The 27,141-nt window shown below is 46.9% G+C and overlaps 1 protein-coding gene across 1 annotated transcript in view; it reads left to right on the forward strand.

Annotated features, from left to right (window-relative positions):
* The first annotated feature begins 64 nt into the window (after nucleotides 1–64).
* Myo81F (unconventional myosin 81F) overlaps nucleotides 65–27,141 on the forward strand; it is a 110,814-nt gene continuing 83,737 nt past the window's right edge. The window contains exon 1 of the mRNA XM_089561138.1: nucleotides 65–327. Coding sequence (XP_089417264.1) covers nucleotides 300–327 — 28 coding nt within the window. The 5' untranslated portion in view covers nucleotides 65–299. The remainder of the gene's footprint in view (nucleotides 328–27,141) is intronic.

The raw sequence follows: 27,141 nt of genomic DNA on the forward strand, positions 1-27,141 counted from the left end.
ATTCCGCTCCCGCTCACCAGGTAGCAGCACCGTCTACGCCGGTGGGCATAAGGGCTGTGGCGCCGCTGCCTTCGTGGTGGTGAGCCCCCTCCCTCGCGACGACATCCGGCAAAGCAGCCAGCACTCCGTCCGTCGGGCCGCGGCCTGTCGAAATGCTCGTAGCAACGGCTGCGCGGCGGCATCGACGGCCGGCTAACGCCAGCAGCGCGATGGTGGTGGTGTCCAGTGGATAAGACTCTCTCTTCTCCGCTTATCCCGTGCGGATTATCTCTCGCCGGCATCCCAGCGAGCGGATTTAAATGACCATGGACGACGACGTCGACCACGGTGAGCAGCAGCTCTTCCGCGCCCCGGCCATTCTCTCCTTCGCTCACTCGCTCTCCTCTCACTGGGGTTCATTTTTTCTTTCATGCGGTACAGAATACGCGGTGGTGTGGGAGGAAAGAAGGTGGGGGGAAACCTGGGCGTTGCACGCCGGACGAACGAAGGGATACGCTTGTAAAAAAATTTCGAAAGAACTGAGGCTTCTGAAACGAGAGATTTGCTTGGCTTCGGAGGCGCTTCGGAGATACGCTGCAGGAGTTCCTGCTTGCTGGTGGATAGACGCGATCGAGGATTGCAGGACCCTTAGGGCGAAAGTTTCTTTCTTACCTAACCGGCGCGCAGAGAGAGTATGCGCGGATGCATTACCGGCCTGCACAGGCTCTGAATCATGGCCCAATTTTTTTTATAGTGCGCTCCGCGCTCCCAAGCTGCGCTGCGTTGGGATGAATGGGAGCTGGCGGTGCTATGTGGAGAAGCGCGTTTTCCTGGGTGCGCCTCTGTGGACTGCGGTATCTCCGCACCTGATGTCCCAGTGGACGCTGGTGGTTGATTATAAGCGCTTTCCCTTTGTTCTTGCGAACGATATGTGCATGGGTGTTGCCTCATCCCTTAAGTTCACCCAGAGTGCTTATAGACATCCTCACCAGTGCCCGCCCAGCGTTGCTTTTTATTCGTTTATTTGTTGCGCTTGTGTTGGTCGTCGCTCTCTGCTTGGCAAATACGCTGTAAAAGCCTGTCTAGAACGCCGAAGATGTGTTGCTAGACTGTCCCTTGCTGCATGCTTTTTTATCGCATACTACAGAGCTGTTCTTGTAGCGTTAGCTTTCTTGAGGGGACTATATCTATGGAAGAGACTGCGTACGGCCTATTTTGTGCATTGCGGTACATAAAATAAAAATAAAAGCGAAGATAACCTTATCGGCCTTTATTTTGTCAGATGGAAGACCGCTTTCCCCACATAAAGAAGAAAAAAGTCTTGTGGTTGCGGTTTAGATAAGACGCTGAAGTACCACGTCCCCGTGTGTGATTGGAAAGTGTCGGTGGAGAAAGTCGCCCAAAACCTGACTGGGGCGTTCGCGTCTCGCCTATTTTGGGCGTTCTCCTTTCCCGCTCCCCGTTTCCGGACATCATCTCCTGGAACTTGCGCTTCAAACTGCGTTTTCCTTTTTAATTCTCTATTTTTTTTGCTTTCTTTCGAGGTCAGCCTGCGTACGGTGCGTTACGGTCGACGTTGACATCGCGTGTGTCGACTCAGCCGGTGCTCCGGCAAGCGTCAAGAAATTGGCGCTGTGCCAACGAAGCGAAAGTACGGCCTAACGGTTAACGTACACTCGCTATCAAAATTCTACTGAACGCGACTTTGGCAAAGAAGATTTAGTGGTGCGCTCCGTAATCGCGCTCTCAGAATTAGATTGCACACACCTATTTGCAGCCTGTGTGAGAAAAAAATAAATAAAATGAAGTGTTTTTTCCCGCTAATACCGCGTTTCCATAAACTTTTAAGTGCAACTATTTCTCGCAATGTTTCTAGAACTGTGCCTTGTTATTGCGTTGAAATTTCCATGAAATTTAAGTAAAGCCGCTAAAAAACTCATAGGTCACTGAATAAAGTGCGAACGTCACTTTAAAGCCCTTCTCTGGCCTGCCCTTGCTTATGATATTCGTATGGGTGGAAAATTGTATGCTGTATATTTGTTCGCAGCAATGACAGCGAAAACTGTACTAAAAGATAATGACGACTTTGTTCACATTGCGATCAACATGGATAAAAATGAAACTGAAAAAATTTCGCGCTTTCCAGCTCAAATCCATGGCCCGCCCAGTTTGGCTTGTAAGTGTTAACGAATATTTAAGGTATACATATATATGTTGTGTTTATACACTTTTACGCCTCCCATTTGTTTAACCAAATATCTGTTAGTCTGTCGGATCAATCATTTCAGGCTGTCTACCCACTCAGCGAAAACCATTCAAACAAAGTATAGCTATAGATTGTTCGCTAATGAACAATCTCTCTCTCTCTCTCTCTCTCTCTCTATATATATATATATATATATATATATATATATATATATATATATGCATATATGTATTCATATATTCATATGTGCATATATATATGCATATTTATGTATACCTGTATATCTAGGTCATAGAGTTCCTTACTATTACATAGAGGGAAAGCTGGCGGCCACGGTGGGGCGCCGCTGCACTTCAGCCACCATGGACGCCCAAAGCATCATGGGGCGGTGAGCTACTTGTTGCGGCACAGTCGTAATTTTTCGGGAACATGGAGTGGCACTACTGAGACGTTTCATTCCGAAAACGCTGTTCGTGTGTGCGCAGACGACTTTCGCGCGAACGCAGTGTGCAAAACCCATAGTAGTGAAAACGCGACGGCACACGACGCCAATAAAAGGTTTCACTTTTCTAAAATGCCACTAAAAACCTCTTATAGTGTTTAAGCAACAAAATTTTTTTTGAGAACATATTTACTTTTAAAAGTGCGCCTGTTAATTACGAAATGCTAGTTTTTATAGTGTTCTTTACTCGGCCAATAGGAGAGCGAGTCGTCTCTAATTTTGGGCAAACTTTGCACTTAAATGCTTTTCTGCTTGTTTGTTGCAATCATTAGACAAGATATTGAATGTTAGGACGTTTGTAGTTATCAAACAGCTTTATTTTTCTATTATTTTTTGGCCAAAAGTTGCAGTTCCGCAACAAGTAGCTCACCGCCCCATGATGCTTTGAGCGCCCATGGTGGCTGAAGTGGTCTCGAGAGGTCGCCATGCAAACTCCCATAGACGGGCTGCCAGCTTTCCCTCTAGGTAATAGTAAGAAACTCTATGTATCTAGGTATAGTATATCTATAGTACATTTTAATATTCTCATACATGTATCCCTGTAAAGTTGAGATTTATTCATATATATACGGGGGTTGAGTGACCAAGTATTTCGAATAATGTCCAAGTAAGCCTTGTTCTGTTGCTAGCAGACAATGCGCGCCTCTGTGATATAGCAGACGACGATGACGTCATCTCGAAAGTGGCTCGCGTTCCAGTGACGCCAGCTACCTGTTCAACTAATTTCACTTCCGTATAACATTAAAAAAAACAAACAAGGAAAGATACTGAGGCGTGCAGCACAATTCTTGACACTCTGTCACACACGAGCAGCCAACCGTGAAGCTCTTTTTTGCGAACTGCGGGCCACTTCGAAATTGAGAGAACCGAAACGCGGAAGTAATTTTCTGGCCGGTATTATTGCGGATTTCTGACATGTATATTGCGAATTTAACTTTTCCGCTAGCGTTTGCTCAGTGAGCTCTGTTTGTTTGATCTCTGTGCTATGAATAGTTTTCCTTTTCTGCTAGGCGAGAAAGTAAGTTTCTTTCGTCTGCTCGCCCGCGGTCACAACTTGACCGCGCCGCAGTTGCGTAGCTCGGACGTCGACGCCGCATCGATTTTTTGCTGAATGAACGACCAGTGCGCTTCCCCGAAATTGCCCGTCGCCGACCGAAAGGGACCGCGATAACGCATGCACGGTGTACGTCCGCTCGCTCTGGGTCATCCGCGAGGCTGGCTAGCTTCTTCTTGATTAAAAAGCACCCGTGCGCGCGTTATTTGGACGTGCTGAATCGGCAGCGACACCATTAGCTGTGACTGTCGTAGCTTTTTGCTCGTACTGGCATGTGTGTAGAGTTGGCGTGCGTACACCCTTCTATATCTGCTGTCCTCCACTGTAGGTGCATGTGCCAACATAGAGGATGAAGGAAAAACAAAAAGCAACTAAGTAATTGCCTCCTGGTGCGCTGCAGCATTAACTCCGGACACTTCAGTGACGACTGGGACCACAGCTGAAAGTTGTTTAGGTTGACCAGCTAAGACGGTTAACAGGTTCACCAGCTGATGTGTCGGTTAATTAATAACAGGTTATGCTATGTGATAGGTTAGCCATTCAGCAGGTGAAGAGCTTAATAGGCAGGATTTGCTTCTCGGCTAAACAGGAATAAAACTAGTTCGCCTTTGAGACGCCAGATATTTATGGCAAACGGACCGAAAAAATGAGTGGAATTGTCGGGAAGATCGATTGAACCCAATTCTTGAGGATATGCGTCGATGCGTGACCTTAGCGAACTTTTCCGTCTTTTGTCGACAAGTGTATGTATGAGGCACTTTGTGCATTAATTAAGAGACGAAATTAAACGACATACCAAAGGGACGAAACCACGAACGTCATCCATGCTATAGTGTGCACCGAATCTCGAAAACTCTTTTCGGACATTTCATAGAGCTTCTTTTTAGTTATTTTTTTTTCCTTTTACTGCTACGAGGGCAGCAAAAAGTGGCGTTCTTGATCACGAGGAATGGACTAGTGTTCACAGCAATATATATATGTATATATGTTTTTCAATGTGTCTTCTCCAGCTCACTATATTTTAACCAGTTGCCTTGAAAAATTTAATATATATATATATATATATTGCTGTGAACACTAGTCCATTCCTCGGGATCAAGAACAACACTTTTTGCTGTCCTCGTAGCAGGAAAAGGAAAAAAAAGAAAAAACCCACGACCTCCGTAGCTCGGAGGTCGTGGGTTCGGTTTCCACCGGCGGCATATGGTTGTTTTTTCTTCTGCTTTTCTAATAAATTATCTTTAAGCGATAACATATTCAGTAATATTCGTAATTGATCAACACCACAAAATAAATATAAATAAAAAATCCCTTTGTTTCTTGGTTTCTGTGGCTGTTGGCTTCACTGAATATATATATATATATATATATATATATATATATATATATATATATATATATATCCATTACATATGTCTATAATATTTGTTATATGTCCATAACAAATGAAGTGCAAATGGAATTGTTGAAACGCGAATAAATAAACGAGCAGGTCATTTACGCAAACGAAAAACCTGCGTGTTCAAGTTGCCGCTTCGAAAAGTGCGGCTACTGGCCTTGAGAGTGTTCTTAGAAAGGTCTTGGAAAGAAGAAACCTCACGTTCGTATTTCTTCAATCGTAGCTCTAGTGCACCTGCTGTGTTCGCGTCTGAACTATATACCTTTCGCGCGTCGTCTGTTATCACTCGATACCACGTGGGACCATACAGCACTGGAGCTCCTGTCGTGAAAACCAGCTCCGCATCTGTAATTGTTTGTATGTTCTTTCCTTTTCCTTTCGGCCTTGAGCGTCGGAAGAGCACAACCTTGAAACTCGCGCCAATTGGTCCGCCAGCCGCATCTGTACCGCATCTGCGCTCTACATAGCAGACGACGCGCTCCTGAGCAGACGACGCGCCTGCGTCGGTTCCGCGGCTTCTTCTGCACCTGGCGTTTGCGCGGCGCAGCTGATAATTTCTTAGCAGCTGCGTGTACACAAATATATCTTCGAACGTGGCTGCCGTGCTTTTCGTGCCCAGAATACAAGCATCACCGCCAGTCGATCTTCACCTGTTCCGTGTTACTCAAGTTCTCTCTCATCTCGCGTCTCATTTTTGTTTTTTCTTTTTGCCTCCACTCGACGTGGCTCAGTGAGAGAGGCCGTTGACAAAAGGAGGCCGTCGTTCGCGCAGCGGCCACTTGTAATTCTATCTGCGATCAGATAAGAGGCTGGTCGCTGTTCCTCCTCGTCTTTTGAGTCGGTCCCCCTTTTTGCGGTGTCGAGAAGCGCGCGCATCTCTTCACAGCCCGTTGGTCACGGATAATGGACCCCTGTGTGCGGCCGGCGCACGAAACAACGCCGCGGTGCGGTCTCTCAGGGAAGGAGAGACAGACAATGCCTTGGAAAAAAGACAAGGCGACCGGGTCCACTTATGTATTGCCTAGAGCGTCAGTGCGTGTCGAGTAACGGCCGCGGGTAATTTTTGCCTTGCTGATCGTGGGGCACACAAGGCCGACTCTTTGTGCGTAACTGCACAGATTCTCAGTGAGCATTGAACCTCCCCTGGATGTCCTGGGGACGTTCAGGATGTCTTCGGGACGTCCATGGGACGTTCAGTGACCATTGGGTGTATACACCGTTTGGCGTATATGTACACTCTCGCGCGCATGACTGGCGTATGCTCAGGTTATGTGCATTATTGTGTACACAACTGCTTCATGAGCTACGTATATTACAGTGTACACACCTGCTGTACGTGTACATGTTTATAATCCTCTAAACATCTGAGCATTTCGTTCTGCCTCTCAGCACCAATGAAAATATACATATCTGTAGTCGTGATGTTATGCGAACGCACAGAAAAATTTGGTAGCCGTATAAGCCCTGCAGTTATTTTGCTACTGGTGTCTACGCCTTTAGAAACATGCAGCAACGTACTGTGACGCTCATCCAGTTAAATACATACGGGGCAGGATATAAATCTAACTCAAAATTACAAATAGTCAAGTAGTGAAGCGCGATAAACTGGGCAGTTATCTGACTTACGAGAGTAGGAAGCTGGAGCTATATACCCAATGGACACTGAAACTACCTTTGACGGCCCACAGGTGTCCTGGACGTCCACAGGACTTCTAAGGGAGTTTCAGTGTCCATTGGGAAACAATGCATCCAGCACGGAAAGCTGCTCAGAGCGCGCCTATTGCTGCACAGTTCCCGAAAAGGTGTCTGCGCTGGAGTAAAAACGCTGTAGGGGTCACATATGTGCATTATAATGTACGCGGAGTCTGACGATAATAATCCTGTTGTACAAACCAGACCTATAAATGCGCTTGTCTAGAGCGCTCGATCGAACAGTGCACAAGGGGTACATGGGATTCATTCACTAGTGTATACTGTACACTTTAACCACGAATAGCCTATATTGGAGTAAAAAGGGCGTAGTCTATCCTCTAGCGCACTCCGATTTACTCCCTTTTAGAGACAGGGTGCGCTGCCCAAGCCCTGGGGTAGATTTTTATCACTCAAAAAACGTATTGCTTGCGGTTGACAGCGGAAACAATTTTCCTCTTCAAAACCTGCGAAGTTTTAGCAGTTAATAAGATTTTACCCGAGGTTTCAACCTCCTTTATTCGCCAACCTCAAGACGGCCGGTGCCGCAAAAGCATCCTACCATTGCTAACTGCATCAGGTTACTGTGATTTACAGTGGGAATATGCCTCAGTGTTCAAAAGTAAGCACTGCTTATATATTGTGATCGAAATCTACTCCGGGATTTGGGTTGCATTCCCTGCCCGTAAGAGGGATTGCGCTAGAGAAAAGCTGACTGCCTTTGTACACCCAAATAGACTCGTGCTTAATGTAGGGCTCGAAACACATTATCGTGCAAGCACATTCGCCCGGATCCTGATCAGCTTCGCGTCTCAAAAAGATATTTGGAATCCGGCCTGCAGCGACGAATGTCGCAAACGCGCAACATATATCGCATCGTTTGCGCCCTCTATAATAGGATACAACTTATGAAAACAGCAATTGCTGACAATGGGCCGCCATCTGCGGCGTCTTGTATTACTCCGCTGGCCAATCGCAACTGTAAACGAAGTCATTTTTTTGATGTTTGACTATATCAAACAATCAACGTATCAAAATTCTAGAGTTCGTAATTTTTTTCTTGTGCTAAGCTTCTTGTTTACGTAACAAAAAACGTTAAAGCAACGCAACGGACTACTTTTTCGTCGTAGAGGAATTCTCTGCGCGGAGGCTGTATGTGGGCGGAGCTTCACTGCAGACCTAAGTTGTATCCGACAAGTGTGTGGAGGTCTCTACAGAAGGAAGGAAAACTCAGGAGAGGCGCTGAAACGGCGGTCAAGTTATAGTGAACTATAGTACTCTTTACTTTCACTCTATAAGGCGCACTATGAAATAGCGCTCGCGCATGACGTGTCCTCTGCCTATACCACGGCTGTCCGGGCTGACACTCCGCAAGGTCAAATACTGCGTCGTCTCGACGTTCGTGCAGGCGACAGAATAAAAGGCGACCGCATATCCTCTTTCAACGCGGATATCGAAGTTCCCCGAGGAAGCACACATGCAGTACAGAGGGTGTGCGTGCTATCTAACCAGCTCATTTCGTGCGCCATTTCATTTTTATTTATGCGTGCCGTACAGAACCACGCCTTTACGTCCGGTACACGCGGACTACATTTCGTCTAGCATCCGTGCGACACGGATAAACGGCTCGAAGAAGAAGACGGAACGCGCTCGGCGCGTGTCGTCAAGCCGAAAGACAAAAAAACAAGCCAACGCGAAAGACTAAAGAAAAAAAAAAGATGTATAGCGAAAACGTCGGCACCACGCTGGTCGCGCGCCCTTTCCTTTCCGTGGAAAAAGGAACGTGGCAGAGCACACAGCGGAAATGGAGTTGCGGCACAACTATTTTGGCCGGAAGCGCCGATAGCGGTTGGCAACGCTGTGCGGCGGGCGAGCAGACGATGAACACCGGATCCTTGTCGTCGTCTGCTTGATGCTCTGCGCGGTCGTCCCGGTTTATATCTTCGTTTTGCTCCCGTTGTTTGTTCTTTTTCGTACCGAGTCGCTCCTCTTAGTGCGGCTGACCGCATTCGCCCACTCTGCTGGCGTTCGGCGAAACAAGCTGATAAGGGGCTGCTCACATTGGAGTGCCGCGAGGCAGCGCTTTCGCCTTTGCCGCGGCCTTGTACCTTGAAAGCGTTTTTCGCGTCGTGGGCGCAGGTGTTGTCGACTTGGGCAGACGCGTGTACCCCTTAGTTGGCTTTCTATCGTCGTTCGAACTGTGAAGAAGGATGTGCCTTTCGGGCTTCAGAGATTGTGTCTGAGGAACCTGATTGTTGGCTCTCCTTGTCTAAGTCACCCTTGCGTCATTAAAATACTATAGTCCGGTACTACAGTCGGATACAGCTGAAATCTGCAGGCAAGCTCCGCCCACTTTCATGGCCGATACACACTGTTTGTTCGCGACGATAAACTTTATTTAGGGTCCTTCGTTTCCGGGTAAAACCCGATTTCACCCGATTCTTGCGCCCCGAGCAATATTTCTGCAAAATCGGGTAAAGCCCAATATCTACTCGGAAATGTGGTTTCCGAGCGCTCAATACTTCATGAACCGCAAGGAAACTAGCGGATGCCTTGAGATTATCCCGAAGTAGCTCTTTCAGTTAATTCCTGATTTGAAGTCTCCTTTAATGCTTGTTATCCGTGGTGCAGTGGAATGTTCGAGAAATGCGCTTTAGAAAAGGGTCGCCAGAACAGGTGCATTGAGTGAAAGTCTTATTAGCTTCAGTGTATCAAACGCTACTCACTCTAATGACGTCGTTCTGCCTAAAATGGCCGCTGCGCTATGAGGTTGAACGTTTTCACAGCGTAGAAACAAAGGCCGACTGGTCAAGTACAGGCGAGAAACCCCTGCGCACGGCGATTTCATTGAACGGGACGCAATAGGTGCAGTGAACGAGGAAATAAAAATTCTGACTTTTTAAAGAGTTCATTGATATATCCGGTCATTTCTCGCGTGTTAACGCATTTTAGGTTGGTGCAGAGTTGAGCGCTGATAGTGAAATACTACCTCTGGAGAAAAAAAAAACCTGAAAAAGAAACCCGAATTGAAGAACTTTTAATTGAATGACCCAATTTCTTCCCGAATCTGCGCCGAAAGAATAGCGCCCGATTTCCGCCCCGCGAATTTTCGAGAAAATAGAACCCGGAAACGAAGGGCCCTAAGAATATTCCGTTGTTAAAGTTTTTCTTATTTAAGGTATGACGCCACTTTTTTTAAAATTTTTTTAAATTTTGAGCATTAAATTTTTATTTCACATTTACCTTATAAAGCACCATTTTATATGATATTCAAAAGCACAAAAGAGTGAAAAAAGCCATGCTGGCATTTATTATTCACAAAACATTGCCCAAACATGGCTGTTATGCAAACATTCATAACTGGTGAATGAAGAGCAGGAAATGCAAACTTTTCGGCACAGCGTTAGCCAACTAACCATACTGTGCAACCAACTAGGATCTTTGCCATCCGATAATTAAGAAAAAAGTTATAGCAAAAATGCTAAAGAAAACAAAAAATGTGTAATTTTTGCCTAGATTCCTCCACATAAAACATGATTATATCAAAACTCACCATTCGATTTCATTTATGCTAGTTCATTGCACAGGCTAGTAACAAAGGAACGAGCGTGCAAAGTTTCATTGAAAAATATTTATGCATTTGGAAGTTATCACTGTTTGCGCAACACGAAATTGCGAAAAGTAAAGTTTTGAGAAAAACAAGATTAAAGTTTTTCAATCCTTGTAGAAACAAGATCATCATGCCCTAGGAAGTTAAAATCCTCCAGGTTCATAGCTAGGGCCCTCCTTAGCTGACACGAGCTCTCTTTTGGCATTTGTTGCTGCCCGTCTTTTCTTGCGGAGATGTTTTGCCTCGCCCGTTGATTGACGCTGGGCCTTCGTCACATGGCAATGGTCACTTGTGCAACATGCTACAAGAGTGTGGTGGCCAGATTCGATGCCTGCTTCCCTGAAAATATCTGCTGTACTTCTGCTGCCATCATTGAAGGACGAATCCGGTAGCATTCAAAGCGATAGCGTGAAGTGCGCGCAAAGTAAACAACTGAGACGCTTGTAGAGTCTTGCATCCCTCTTGTGGAAATTTAAAGCAATGTTTTAAAAAAAGGAAGCCTTACAAATTGCCTTTGAATAATCTTTTACATATCAGACTAAAACAAAAGAGGAAAATTTTCAATATACGCCGCTGATTATCGCTGAGTTATCATTTTCTGTTACCAAACCATATCAGTTTCGGTTTCAGAACTGTACACCACCTGTTCGAAAGTTGGCTATAACTTTTGAACAAATAAAGATACGAACATTATTTATGCTGCAAAACATTTTCGAATGTTTTGGGATTCCCGAAATATAAAGAAAAAATGTCATTTTTACAAAAAAACGATTTTTCAAAGGTGGCGTCATACCTTAACCTAAACAAGAAGCTAATCACAAAACGAAATTATGAGCGCAGGAATTTCGATACCTTCGACTTGTTTAATGGAGGGAAACTCTAGAATGTTGGTTTCGTTTACTGTCGCGATTGGTTAGTGGCATGGAGGAAGGAAAACTTCTTTCCTTCCTCCATGGTTAGTGGAGTAATGAACAACACTACGGGCATACCGACCACCATAGAGTTTCTTACTATTGCCTAGAGGGAAAGCTGGCGGCGCTGCGCTTCAGCCACCATGGACGCCCAAAGCGTCATGGGGCGGTGAGCTACTTGTTGCGGCACAGTCGTAGTTTTTTGGGAACATGGAGTGGCACTACTAAGACGTTTCATTCCGAAAACGCTGTTCGTGTGTGCGCAGACGACTTTCGCGCGAACGCAGTGGCAAAGCCCATAGTAGTGGAAACGCGACGACACACGACGCCAATAAAAGGTTTCACTTTTCCGAAATGCCATTAAAAAACCTCTTAAGTATTTAAGCAACAAAATATTTTTTTAAAACATATTTACTTTTAAAAGTTCGCCTGTTAATTATGAAATATTAGTTTTTATAGTGTTCACTACTTGGTCAATAGGAAAGCTAGCCATCTCTTATTTTCGGCAAACTTTGCACTTAAATGCTTTTCTGCTCGTTTGTTGCAATCATTAGACAAGATATTGAATGTTAGGACGTTTGTAGTTATCAAACAGCTCTATTTTTCTATTATTTTTTGGCCAAAAGTTCCAGTTCCGCAACAAGTAGCTCACCGCCCCATGATGCTTTGAGCGCCCATGGTGGTTGAAGTGGTCACGAGTGGTCGCCATGCAAACTCCCATAGACGGGCTGCCAGCTTTCCCTCTAGGTAATAGTAAGAAACTCTATGCCGACCACAGCTTGTTGTTGCCAACTGCATTTAAAAAAAAAAGTTGTATCCTATTTAGCTGTACTGCGTTAAAAACCTATGAACACTCGCTTTAAAGGACTCCAGCTTCAAACGTTTCAACTGCATGCTCTGGTGCGTGATTTCTGAAAGGCGCAACTTTTGCCGATAATTTAGACTAGAAGATGTGGCATCTGTTGCACCGGCTCAGATGACCATGTATATGACGCTCTGTGCTCGAGGTAGCAAGTTTGATTCCTGGCCATGGCGACCGCGTATCGACGGAGAGGGTAAACGTGATAGCACCCGCAAGATGATTTCGGGGCACATTGAAGAACCCCAGGGCTTGCTTGGCTTAGCCGTTTGCTTTGATTTCAGTGCGTACAAATCCCATTATTGCAAAACAGATACGTTGGAACCGTTTGCTGATTGGACAAATCAGACTAACAAATTGGACAGGATCTCTACGGATGCGCTTTGCGTCATTCACAAACGCCCCAAAAGAGGACGTGTCTTCTCTGCCACAATGGCCAAATTTGCGCGTGTAGTACTCGCACGGATGAGAAGTATCACTCCTGGGGGCTATCCGCCAGTGCAGAAAAAAAAAAAAAACCCCTGCCCATGCGACAGAAAAGGGGACAGATAAGAACGTATTGCTTGCTGATTGCGCGTTTCTATAGCTGTTCCGTCTATTCCGAAAGCACCACCGATAAGATCGTACCTTAGGACTTCGCTTTCTTTCATCGGCCTGCTCCACCGTTGCAGACCTGTAGTAGATGAGGGTCTGGGTGCGCTGCAAAGCACAGGCTTAAGCATAACTTATGCTTTGTGTGTTAGAAAGAAAAAACGAAATCCTGTAGAGACGTTCCTGGCTGTCATTTCGTACTGTTTCTAAGAATCGCTTGTTCCTTTGCACACTGGTGGTTTTTGCAAAAAGAAATAATGCGAAATCCAAGGAGTTTGCTTGTTAAGCGCGTGTAGACCCACCGAGGCGCCGCAGTGGCGTTGTACGTCGACTGCTAAATCTAAGGTTGCAGGATCGAATCCCGACGGCATTTCAGTGTAGGCGAATTGTAATAGACGCCCGACGGCTGTTGGATGTCAGCGCTCGGCAAAGAATCCCAGGTGGTCGAAATTAATCCGGAACCCGTCATTATTATAACCCCTTTTATGTGGCGCTTCGCGATGCTAACCTCCACTTTCCATACCATATCGTATCATGCCATATCATACCATACCATGTCGTACTGTGCCGTGCTATAATATACTATGCTATATCGTACCGCATCATACCACGCTATACCGTACCATATATAAGGTACTGTACCTTACCATACCATGCCATACTCCATACCATGCCATATCATACCACACCATGTCATACTGTGCTATTCTATACTATATTATGCTACACCGTACCGTGTCATATCATGTTATACCATACCATATATACTATACCGTATCATACTGTACCATACCATGCCATACTCCATGATATACCATACCATGCCATACTTCATGCCATGCCATATCATACCATACCATGTCATACTGTGCCATACTGTGCTATGCTGTACCGTACCGTAGCGTACCATATATACTATGCCGTACCGTACTGTACCATACCATACTCCATGCTATACCATACCATGCCATACTTCATGCTATACCATGCCATCATACCGTACCATGTCATACTGTGCCATACTGTACTATGCTATACCTTACCGTGCCATACCATATATACTATACTATATTTTGTACCGTACCATATCATACCATGCCACACTGTGCCATGTCATTCTATACTATACCATCGTCGTCGTATCTGCGCCCTTATACTGTCCATGTCGACTAGCACAACAATATATGCCAGGCGGCTGAGGCGGTAATTAGAGCGCGCGAGAAATGAGAAGCCATTGTAGCGCCTCCCTGCTCTGTTCCTGAGCGGGTATCCAAGGACAGAGGAGGCCTTGTCCAATGCCGCTCAGACGACGCCGGCGACGTCGCGAGCCGCTTCCTTTCCGCCGTGTCTTGTGGCCGTTTCCGTTCTCGTACACGGCCGATATTTACGACGCCAGCGCCGCTGCCGGCGTCGCCGTAATAATGCGCGGCCTGGCTCCCTGTCGCGCTGCTGGGCGCACAACCTCCCTCTTAAAGCACCCCTCTCCTCTTGTACTTGCACGCGAACAACGTCGTCGTTCGTTCGCCATGACGTTGTTTGTCCTTTCAATCCTCGCTCCTTATTTTACGTCTTCCGCTTGGCGTCATCATCGGTCGGTGCCCGGGAGGACAGCGAGGGGGGGGGGTTAACGGTTTGTACTCCGTTTCCAGGGAAACGGTCAAGTTCTTCGTTTCTTTGTCCGTTTATACCCGACTGCGTCCTTCCTATCTTCTGTGGTCTTCGCTTCCGGTCTCGTGTAGTCTTTAGTCTTTACACAGTGCACTTCATTGTATTCAGTGCAGATTAAGTATGGACGATTAATGAGAAAGCTGGGTGGAACATGCAGGGAAGTTAATCGTTATTTGCAGATATGTCTGAACAAGAAATGTATCCGCGTTTCTGATAACCCAACCTCGAAAGCTGTGCTCCGTAGCGATTATTGTATTCTTATAATTAAATTATCTTCGTGGAATTGAATGAAACACCGTGTATATTGCTTGGTTAGCAACTTTATCGAGCGCTCTTTTCAGAGCCCCTTTAACGACCGTCGGTTATCTTGCCTTCGCACTACGTGCCCTGCCCAAGCCTATTTCTTCTGCTTGATTTCAGTTAGGGTGTCATCAATTCGCGTTTGTTCCCTGACCCACGCTTATGGTTAAGCGCGGCACCCCACTTTGAACAAGAAGAAAAAGTCACCCCTTTTTGAAGGCCTTCGTAGTCGATTATGGCGGTCGTGTACAAAGAGTCCCCCCCCCAGCCGCAGTGCTTAATTTTCAGCGTCACCAGCAGTCATTGGTTTGAGAAGATGCAGAGCGCACACACTAAAACTTGTACTCCGTGTTGGCTGAAACTACGTGCACCGTGTACGTCACTGCCGTCGCTGCATCATCTGTTACGCACAATTAACTTTGGGGCGCAACACTTTTATGTGTATACTATACACGGTGGCCAAGGAACTGACCTCGCTTCAGACACAACGCACGATTATCTGCTTAGTGTCGGCTTGGAGACGAAGAACAGGCGGCTGACGCAGGCCTGTCGACCTTCCTCTCACCACAGTGGCCAGCTTGTAGGAATGTGCGAGTTATACTGCGTCTATATAAGAGCAGAGTTGATAAGGACATCATAATCGTTCTCTGTCTGCCGTTATACGGTGATAGCGGTACGTAGATCACTGTAGTCTTTTTCTTTTTCATTCGGTAAAACATTCCCTGTTATCTCGGTAACGTGACCTCAATCATTAGTTTCGCGGGCGAAAATGAACAATTATACACCGCGTCCCACTTGGGTACAACGTATAGATATACACCTCATCCCATTTGCGTAGTCTGTGGAGGTACATCACATCCTTCTTGGGTGGGTACTACGTATAGAGGTACACCACACCTCACCTGGATGGGTACAATACGCGGAGGTTCACCACATCTTACTACTTGGGTACTACATATAAAGGTACCCCACATTTTACTTGTGTGGGTACAACAGATAGAGGTTCACCACGTCACACTTGGGTGGGTACAGAGCGTAGAGGTACACCACATCTCACTTGGGTAGATACAACGCGTAGAGGTACACCACATCTTTTGTAGGTACAACAGATAGACGTTCACCGCATCTCACTTGGGTAAGTACTATGCATAGAGGTATACAAACACCTCACTCGGGTGAGTACAATGCGTGTAGGTTCACCACATCTCACTTGGGTGGGTACAACAGATACTGGTTCACCACACCTCACTGGGGGAGGGGGGGGGGGCGGTTACAACACGCGGAGTTTCCCCAGATGTCACTTTGGTACTACATATAAAGGTACACCACATCTCACTTGTGCGGGTACAACAGATAGAGGTTCACCACATCTCAGTTGAGTGGATACAAGACGTGGAGGTTCACCACATCTCACCTGGGTACTACGATTCAGGTGCACCACATCTTGTGTGGGTACAACAGATAGAGGTTCGCCACACCTCACTTCGGTGGGTACAACGCGCGTAGTGGTACATCACGTCTCACTTGGGTCGATACAACGCGTAGAGGTACACCACATCTTGTGTGGGTACAACAGATAGAGGTTCACCACATCTCACTTGGGTGGGTACAACGTACTAGAGCTTCACCACATCTCATTTTGTGTACTGCATCTCATTTGAGTGCAATGCACAGGGGTGCACCACATCCCCCGCCACGTCGAAATTTATTCGCGCTCTACACGCCTTTGCAAGAACCAAGCTGTCGAGAACACGCGTTCATCACCCCGTTTCCGTGCGGGTCAAATGGAGGCAAACTTTCATCCGTAGCGAACACGCCGCTTTCGAAGAAAAAGCCAGGTGGCCGTGTATTGAAGTTTCTCCGCGCTCTACTTGCTTTACGAGTGCCGCGGGCGGATAAGGCAGTGCGCCAAAGGTGACAGCTCATCCTCGGCTTTCGACCTACGGAAGCGGCAGGAAAGGGAGGGGGACTGCAGGTGTCGATCGCTGACGTCATTCCGCGGTCAGGGCTGACGTGTCGGTCGGTACAATCACGAAGAGAGGATGGCTCACGGGTGGTCAGCGAACAAGGGGGTCGCCGAGCGCATGCCGAAATAATGTCCCGTATTTTACTCGCTTAATGGGCGCACTTTTTTCCCCAGAAAGTTTGATTTTTTTTTCTGTTTTCTTGAAGGGCCGGCGAACTTGCTTCGCGTGGACTAAAGTTTATATTTTTACGAACAAAAAAATGCGGAGTTTATCGTGCATGCGCGTCCATTAAATGTGCGTAATTTGTCGAGCTTGCTTTATTATGAAAGCCAGCCCTTTGTTTTATTCAGTGTTCACGATCATTGTGTCTCTGAATTTGTTTCACGCCACTGTCTCTGTGTTTTTGTTGTTTACCTATTCCTGTAACAACCTTCCTTCCCCCACGCCGAATTAAGTGAATTTGAATTAACGCCGAATTAAGCAAGTTTGAATTCACGAGTCCAATTGAATACAGCTCAGTGTATGGACATTCATTGGAATACATACAAGCAGACTGAGACGGAGAGCGACAGGCAGACAGATATACTGCAGACTGACAAATGGAGATGGAGATAGACAGACAGACAAATGTACTGCAGACTGACAAAGGGAGACAGACAGGCAGACAAAGGTAGGTATATTGCAGACTGACAAAGGGAGGCAGACAGGCAGCCAAGAGTAGATATGCAGACGGAGTAACAAAGGTGGATATGCAGACATACTGACAAAGGCAGGTAGACATAGATAAACTGACAAAGATAGACAGAGATAGACTAACATAGATAGACAAAGACAGACTGACAAGGATTGACAGAGACAGACTGACAAAGATAGACCGACAGACCAACAAATATAGTCAACTAGGTAGATGGACACACGGATGGATGAACGGACGGACGGACGGACGAAAGGTGGATGGAAGGGTGGATGGAAGGACGGATGGACGGATAGACAGACACAATTTCCAGCATAACCTGCCAAGCGGCTCTTGCGTGGCCGTTCACATAACTGTACGCCGTTGTCTCGCCGTAGTGTGAGAGTGGTTTGAGGCGGGGAGTCTCTGTCATGCCGCTTGGAATGCGAACTCCGCCCCTCCTTCGGTCGTCGGTGGTGCGTGACTAATCCGGTCGCGTTCCGGGAAAAAAACGGCCACTGTCTGCGGTGGTGGTCTCCTTACTGCCGTCTCTGCGCATTCCATCGCAGCGTTTTCGCTCCATCGTATACGGGCGTGGGTGTGTGGTCTGTACGGGGAGGCCGTTTCCGCTCGGCGTGTTTTGAAGCGCCGCGCGTCTGTGATGGTGGCGTAGTATTGCCTCTTGTTATTCTCGTGCGTAGTTGAGGAAAACGTGGACGCATACCGGCGTATTCATGCGTGGCGTGTGGTGAGCGTTCGCAAGAACGGCCGAGCTTTCGAATGAATGCTCGAGGCAGTTGCTCGAGGCAGTTCCCACTGGGCACTGAAACTACCTTGGACATCCATGGGATGTCCAAGAGAATACCAGTGCCCATTGGGTTGCGGAGGGGGGGGGGGGGCTCTTGAAAGCGGCGTGTGAGGTCTACGAGAGGATGACGGGGTGGCTTCACGTGCATTTATTTATTTTTTTAAAATGTACCTACAGCGCCTAAAATACATTATTATAGGGGGCTTGCAAAAATGTATACACGAAACTGAGAGCACAAAAAAAAAAGAATGGTAGGGGTTTATCGTAGTTAGACCGTGTAGGCATGCGAAAGCGTGTGTTCATTCTTCAATATCCAGCATCCCTCAAAAGAAAAGTATACAACGGCTGTATCTTACCGGTACTCGCCTATGGAGCAGAGAGGCTAACAGAGAGGGTTCAGCTTAAAGGGACACTGAGGAGAAATTGAAGTTGGCTTGTATCGACAGAATACCAGCTCCTGATTACAAAAACGCCACTCATACTGGCAACAAAGCTCTTGTAACGTAGAAAAGAGCAAGAACCAAAATACAGGTATCGCCGCAACAGGCCAAACTCGCAAGTACAAGCGTCATGACGTCATATAACAAAACTGTTGCTAGAACCAATGGTTCTAGCAACGCTAGGACACGAGAAGCACAAATCACTGAGGCGCAGCCAATGCATGCGCAAATCTCCTTGACGTCGCCAGATGGCGCCACGTGCCGGGCAGCTACGCGCTCGCCTGAAGCATCGGGACCAATCAGCGCCTGCTCGCCGGCGTTAGGCGGGCTCCCGGTATTCAGCTAGCGGTATCAAGGTACACGGTATGCTAAAGGTGTCTATTTGCGAGAACTTCGTTGACGACTTCGAGAACGAGATCAATCGTAACGCTCGCAAAACGCCGGTGCAAACGTAAGCGAAGCGACTGTAGCGACGGCCGCAATAGCCGATAGATGCCTTCAACGTGCGGCCGGCGGTAGCTTTCTTTTCGGCTGCTGCTAGGCCGCACTGCTGGCCGCCAGAAATCACGGAGTCTGCATCACGTCATGTCACGTCATGTTTCACGTCACTTAGTCCTCTGTCGTCATAGCCGAATCCCAAGTTTGAATCACAGCGGCGGGAAAAACCTTTTCAACTTCGAATCCAAATTTCTTAGAAATAAATGCATTTTTCGCTGCCGGCCAAGTGGCAACAAAGCCATGACATGCCGAACTATCGGATTTTGCTATAAAAAATATATTAATAGTGCTCTCCTCAGTGTCCCTTTAAGTTAAGGACAACGCAGCGAGCTATGCAAAGAAAAATGATAGGTGTAACGTTAAGAGATCGGAGGCGGGCGGAGTGGGTGAGGGAACACACGCGGGTTAATGACATCCTAGTTGAAATCAAGAGGAAGAAATGGGCTTGGGCAGGGTATGTAATGCGAAGGCAAGATAACCGCTGGTCCTTGGATTACAAAGGAGGCAAACGTAGCAGGGGGCGGCAGAAAGTTAGGTGGGCGGATGAGATTGAGAAGGTTGCGGGGATACGGTGGCCGCGACTGGCGAAGGACAGGGTTAATTGGAGAGACATGGGAGAGGCCTTTGCCCTGCAGCGGGCGTAGTCAGGCTGATGGTGATGATTCTTCAATTGGAGGGGGCACTTATGCTCCGCCTTTAGGTTATGACGCGATATCTATAGTGGGTTAATTATTGCCCATACATGCAGAATTGGTCACTCTCTACTTAACATTCACACATCGCGGCGAGTCGTACGTACCAGCGCAGCGGTTAAGCGATGCGCCACTGCACTGGCAGTAAGGATTGCGTGACCCATGTTGCTCTTCCTTGAGCAGTCCCTCGTGACCAATCATTAACTTAAATGCCACGTGCCACGGTGGTGAGTTTTTCGCTCACAATTCGGTGGGCAGGTTGTGATGACGCCCCCCCCCCCCCCCCCCTCCCATAAGCTACAGCTGACGCGACGCTCGTCCGAACACACCCGAGCTTCCTCCCATTGGCTGCGGCTTGCACGACGCCTCTCCGAACTAACCCGAACTTACCCGAACTAACCCGAGCTTACCCGAGTAATTCGGGTAAGCTCGGGTTAGTTCGCAGCCCAAGAAAAGACACAAGACAAGATTCTCGATAGGGGTTGATATGTCTGGAATAGTGTTTTCGCACTAAAAAGCAACACAGCGTTTGACACAGTGTGCATAGGGTTCACTAAATCAAAGCAGTACATTTCAATCAAACAGATCTCTGCGGCACTGAAAATCAGTTGCAGTCACAGTCTCATAGGCATCATATTCCAACTAATATTGTGTTCGGGAATGAATGTTTGAATGGTTTAATTTGAGACTGATAGCGTTTGTCTCTGTTTAAACTGTTTAGCTTTGTCAATTCAGTTTTTATCGCTGCAGATTTTGTGTTGAAAATTTCACCAGTGCCACTTTGAGGTTCAAACATTTCCCATCCTGGACCCCATCGGATTTCTGGTTTTCTAACAGTGCAGCTATAATTTTCATTTGGAAACCTTGATGCACACTTTTGTGCTTGATGGATTCTTAGCCTATGTACCAAACTAAGCTAAACTAAGCTAACTAAGTTAAGCTAAACTTAACCAAGCTAAACTAAACTGAGGTAAACTAAGCTAAACTAAACGGAGCTAAACTAAGCTAAACTAAGCCAAACTAAACATACATCTTTGAGCGGTTGAGTTGCTCTGTACGCCAGATAAACCAACGTAACCAGTTTAGTAAAAAACCCATTCTGCGACTGCACGTGACGAACAGAAAGTTTACTGCTAGCAGTGGGAAGCGGGGCCGTTACTCGAACCTTTTCGTTGCACAAAAACGTGCCAACGCGGTTTTTCCGTAGGAAATTTCTCGATTGAGAGGAGGGTGAAAAGGGGGGGGGGGGGGGGGGTACTCAAGTCCGTCTCCGCATGCATACACAAAAAAAGATAACAGATCTAAACGCATTCCCATTTCATTTCAGCTCGTTGGAAACCTTGACGAAATGCGTCATAGTTTACGCCGGTCTTGGCCCGTATGTGCTGCGTTGCGAGAAGAACGTATACGCTTCGGGAGAAAGGGCCGGACGCGTTACATTAAATCCCTCGGCACGTAGTATACGTGCTTTCGAACGTGTCCGGACGTTGATTCCTCGCTACGTTAAATGCAGCGTGTTCCGCCCAGAGTGACTAAGTCGCAATTGCCGAAATCAGTGCGAACTATATGTGAGGAAACTGGAGGTAAAAATTTAATGCGGAAAGTAGCTGCCACGTGTTCGTAGCGATCACGGTGCAACTAATCGCCAGGGTTTGAGAGCAAATAAGCGGGGTCTGCCCACTAAAGTAAACTGTGAACCCGAATTTACAGTGAGTTTAGAGGGGCTATACCTTTCAGAGATGTCATGTACCCTTGTATTCCACCAAAGATATTGCTTTAAAATGGAAGAGCCACTTATACCCGCGTAATGAGAAAATTTACTTGAGACGGATTGGCAAATTTACTTGAGACGCTCAGCAGAGATACACTTGGGGAGAGGTCCTTGTCCGGCGGTGTACCTAGCTCGCCTGGTAATTAGTGTGCATCTAATTTCGCTCCTTCAGTGAAACCAAACGAAATAAGATAGTTTCTCTTTTGGAACGATGATCATTTTCCAGAGAGAAAAATTAATAACTTGTGGGCAGTTGCGCCCTTTCCACCTAAGACAATACGTTGTCTCTTCGAAAGACACAATTTCAAAAATACCACATTCGACCCTCCCCTTCCACGCACTATCTACTGACAATAAAACTGCACTATAGCATAACTGATTTCTTTACTGCTTTGGGCATTACTGGTGTAATACTAGCCCTAATCTCTCCTGAGAGCCTAGCGTTGATGTTTACAATATACCACCACCGGGACAATGAGTTGAAGGTCAGATGTGAAGGAGCTGAAGGAGCAAAGTCGTCCTCGCTTTACGGGTGTTGGGGCAGCGCATTTAAATCTCATTCGCGCGAGCCGTGCCTTCAGTGCCGACCTGCCCGCTATTGCTTGACTGGCAAATGGTTTTCTAACGGCCCATCGGCCCACAGCGGCGATAAACGACCTGGAAGCACCGCCCATTCGAATCCACCCCGCCCCCGGCGACACGCTCTGTCCGGGCCTTGACTTTGGATTCGGCTGTTAAGGGGCGGTTTTCCAAACCGTTCACACAATTCGCTTAGCTTTCAATGCTTAGCTTTGAGGCGCGTCGTTCTGGCGGCAGTCTTGCGGCGTCCTTTGAACGTTGGAATAGAGCCAGTTCATGAGCGCGCAAAGCGCGTAGCCACCTAGCGCCATCTAGCGCCATCTAGATGACGGTCATCGTACTGAGCATTGTCCGCGCAGACGATTTTATCCGATCCTCCGGAAACGGCTCTTTCACACTGGATATCTGTCGCTATGGTTTACTCCTTATCTGAAGCCGCTGGGAAGTTCGCTTTGGGCTTTGTCAGGTATACCTTCGGCGTACGATAGGCTCTGGCCGAAATTGATTTGCATGGCCTCCGCAGAGCCTTTTCGATCAAAGGGCGTTTTCTCGAGCTCCGCACGTTTCTCCTTTATTCAAGACGGCGGTCGTTCGCGGCCGGCTTGAAGCGGAGGAAACAGCTGTGGGAGTGGACTTGCGTAAGGCGGGATGAGAACTCAAGCCTACTCATGACTTCCTCTTGTAACCCGTACGCCGGTCGCTCCTTCTGCTGGCGTGGTGGCCGGAAGCCGACTGAGATAACGGGTGCTTCGAAATCCTGCCATCCATTGCGACTGTTCCTTGGAAGCTGGCAGACTTTATGCGTCATCCATGTGGAAGAAGCGGGCAATAATATTTGGTTTCGGCAGCTATTAGCGGCATTCCATTAGTTCGATCGTTTGGCAAGAGGTGGCGCATGTCTCTGTAGGCCTGTAGTGCCATACCCTTCAGCTCACAGCAAGAAAGGCTATCACAAAGGCCCGAGGAGCTCTCTGTTTAGTAATAGCTAAGGTGCAGTCAGTTTGCGGAAAGCTGAAAAAAGAAGAATTTTAGAGGAGCGGTCTAAGCCAGGGAAAGAAGAAAACTACGCGTTTGGTTGAGAAAAACAATTTCATTTAATACTAGAAATTTTACTTACTACCTAGGGGACATCCGTTACAAGCCCGGTCTAATGGAAGATAATAAGTAATTACTGATACTAATTGCTAACTTTGTCGCTAACGAAAAGGCTTAGCGTTGAATTAAGGACAGCGCAGTGAGCCACTGAAAGGAAAAAGATAGGGGTGTATACCGTTATGAGACAGAGTGGCGCGCATTGCGGAGCGAATATGAGAATGGCTGAAATCAAGAAGAGGAAATGGACATGCGTGCGGCTTGTAATGCAGAGAAGAGATAACTGATGCCCGGTACAGGTAACAGACTGTATTCCAAGGCAAGGGAAACGCAGTAAGGGACGGCGGAGGGTCGGGTGAAAAGATGAGGCGACATTTGAAGGGGTTGGGTGGCTGCAACTGGTGAGTGCAGGGATAATTAATTTGAGGCCAGTGAGAGAGAGGTTTATCCTGCAGTAAACGTAACCAGGTTAACGACGATTTTGATTACGACTAATTATGAAAATGTATTCATAATGCGGGGAGGCCGACGTTTCGTTGTTGTCGAAACGTATTCGCTCTACGAGGAGCGTTGATAAAGCTTTGAACTTGGGCAGCTGCCGACAAGAAATCGCCGACTCTTGCGATGTTGCGCAGTGCTTCCGAGTCTGATAGCCTCTGAAGCGACGCTTTATAATAAGCACAGGAAGCTGTTGTTTCTTTTCTTCTTGGGCCTTGAACGACCGCTAGCTACATGCTTCCGGCGTTTCATCAAGCCTCCTTATTAGTTGGCAAAATGTTAAAATGAGTTCATTCTCCTCCTCCTATAGAGTGCCTGTCTTGGATGGATAGACGTCGTTAACGTGCCAGGAACTATATAAACTTTCTCCACTACTTAAAGTTCCTGTCTCGTCCCGCTAGACGTCTCTAACGCACCAGAAACTACATAAACTTTACAGCACTGACGTTGAGCAGCCCTGTTTTGAAAACGCTAGTTCAAAAAGACAAAGATTCAAGCCGTTTCTCCGTCTGCACCCAAGCCATGGCGCTTTGTATTCGCTATTACCGCTTCCTGTCGGTCCAGACTTTTTTATATACGTGCTATGCAGCATAAAGCACTGATAAAAGAGAAGGAGATAACTCTGTAGCTTAACCAAACTAACTAAATTAGCTTTTACGAGCATAGCAGGACGCATGTATAGCTGTCTCGGCTCACTGATGGAGTCCACAGGAAAACCGGAAGGACAAACAGAATAATCCACGCCACTGTTTCCCCGTCCAGGAATTCCCAGCGCGAACCCCAGTGCAAGCATCGTTGATGCAGGCGACACGCGCGCAAACAAAGTGACTCACTCCTGCATGCAGCCTCCTTTTTTTTTTTCAGCGAGCAAGAACCAGAACGAAGCACACAGAGAATAGAAAACAACGCATCGCAATGCATAACCGAATACGAAACGACGCCTGCCGAAACAGACGACTTGATCTCGGCGTGTCAGCGCAATGGCGGCGCCGCCAGACATTTTATCGTCTGCTCGTCGCCTCTCGAAGACATCTCCTATTTTCCTCATCGTTTTCTGTGTAGCGCGGCTCGAGATGTCATGCGGATCGGCTGCTGTTCGTGCGTTTACGGGGACCGCCAACTCAGAAGGAAAAGGCCGCTCTTATTCCGCTTTTTCCTGTTTAGTTCTCGGCCACTTTTGTTAGCCCCGTCTTTCTCGGCGAGCGACAAAATGCCCGCACCGCGGCGCCTCGAGAGAGGACGGATGAGCGATGGGTTTTTCCCGCGGGGCTGGCCGGCTTCTTGAGCGAATCCGGCGCGAAGCGACAGGCATCGTTTCTTTAGTTGGTCTTATGTGCTTCGGTGTTTGATGCGAGGCAGGCGCCCGAGAAAGGAAAGATGCGTACAGTGCTTCCCCCTAGGGGCGCGCGTGCGGCGGTCGTCTGCGTCCGTGATCAAAACGTACGAGCGCGCCAGCCCGCGCCTGTGTGTTTAGCTGTCGTTTCGTGCGCCTCTATACCTGGGGGGCCACAGGCGCTACTGACACGTTCCACAAAAGCGATCAGTCACCGGTAGGAGAGAAATGCGAACAGGTGCGGAAGTAGGCTCGGTTTTGCCCGCGAAATTAATGTGTTAAAAATTCGCTGTTTTTTTTTGGTCCTAGGGCGAAAATTACGCAGTGACGCTGTTTACAAATTTTTATTCGTGTGTGTATGTACATACGTATTTATGTAAAAAATGTGAGCATATACGAGAGTAGTTAATCCTGTTCCCTCAAATACGGCGTCCGTCATAACGTGTGCATGCTGCTTAGGGACGATTAACTCTACATGCCGTACTGTACCTGCGCACGCACGCACACACACACACACACACACACACACACACACACACACACACACACACACACACACACACACACACACACACACACACACACACACACACACACACACACACACACAAGATAAAGCCACCAGAAATTGAAAAACATAACAGGATTTAATTCAGTTTTGATTATATATATATATATAAAGGCGGGTCCTCCAGCCGAAACGTCGTGAATTAAATCTTGTTATGTTTTTCAATTTCTGGTGACTTTATCTTATATTAATCAATCCACTGCCAAGAAATAATTTATATATATATATATATATATATATATATATATATATATATATATATATATATACGACCTCCGAATTACGCGTCCGGTGCTCTACCTCTGAGCGACGGCGACGGCTGTCAAATCTTCTGCTTTCGGGGGTATTTATGTTTACCAGTCACCTAACCTTTAGAGTACTTTAGAGTGTTCATCAGCGCCACCCACGTTCGTAAGCGGCGGACGTAGTACGTCCTGAGTTACCGCTGGTGTGACGTGGAACGTTATCGTGGGTTCGGTTCCCACCGGCGGCATGTGGTTGTTTTTTCATCTGCTTTTCTAATCAATTAGCTTTAAGCGATAACATATTCAGTAATATTCTAAATTGATCAACACCACAAAATAAATAAATTAAAAATCCCCTGTGGACTTTGGTTTCTGTGGCTGTTGGCTTCTCTCATATTTATAACGAGCCCCTCACCCCCTTCCCTTGTTTGCTATATATATATATATATATATATATATATATATATATATATATATATATATATATATATATATATATATATATATATATATATATATTAGACACGGTCAACCTTGCCAACGAAAACTCGCAGAAAGGGAGATAGAAATTTGCAACTTTTGACTGGACACCCGCGCTACTGGAAGAAATGTAGGGAGTAAATTCTGGCATAACCAGTACGCGTCCTCGAAATTCATTCTTCTTGTCCTTTCATGTATCCCGTTAGAACTACAGCGGCACTTACCTGGTGACAGAAAATGTTTTACAGCGAGAGCTGTATGTTGGACGTCCACCGAAAAACACGTGAAAGTTTGCGAGCGGGTGAGGGAAAGCGCAATAGATGCTGGGACGGGAGGGCCAGGTTGGGAGCCTCGATTCTGGCAGAGATGGCGTTCGCAAATGTGACGCGAAGCCGTGAAAAAAAAAAAAAAACTACAGCGCTCATGCAACACAAACAAATGCTGCGCTGGGGCAGACAAGGAGGAATGAAAGTGCTCGACCCGTACCACAGAATGTAGCGGGCTGAAATCAGTGAATTCCTCCGAATAAAAATCGTTTTGAAAATAAAATAAAATAAAATAAAATAAAAGGGGTATTTCCAGGCCAGCCCGACCGCTGTCACACGAACGGGTTGGCCGCTTAGCGGATGACTGGCTGTTGGAGTGGCTTCGTATTTGTTACAGGGGGTTTATAGCTCAAGAGTGATAGCAGTATAAGGAACTTAGGATGACGTAGGTGGAAATAAATGC

The sequence above is a fragment of the Amblyomma mixtum genome, chromosome 9 (assembly GCF_055824585.1).
Source record: "Amblyomma mixtum isolate Tamu chromosome 9, ASM5582458v1, whole genome shotgun sequence".
NCBI lineage: Eukaryota > Metazoa > Arthropoda > Arachnida > Ixodida > Ixodidae > Amblyomma > Amblyomma mixtum.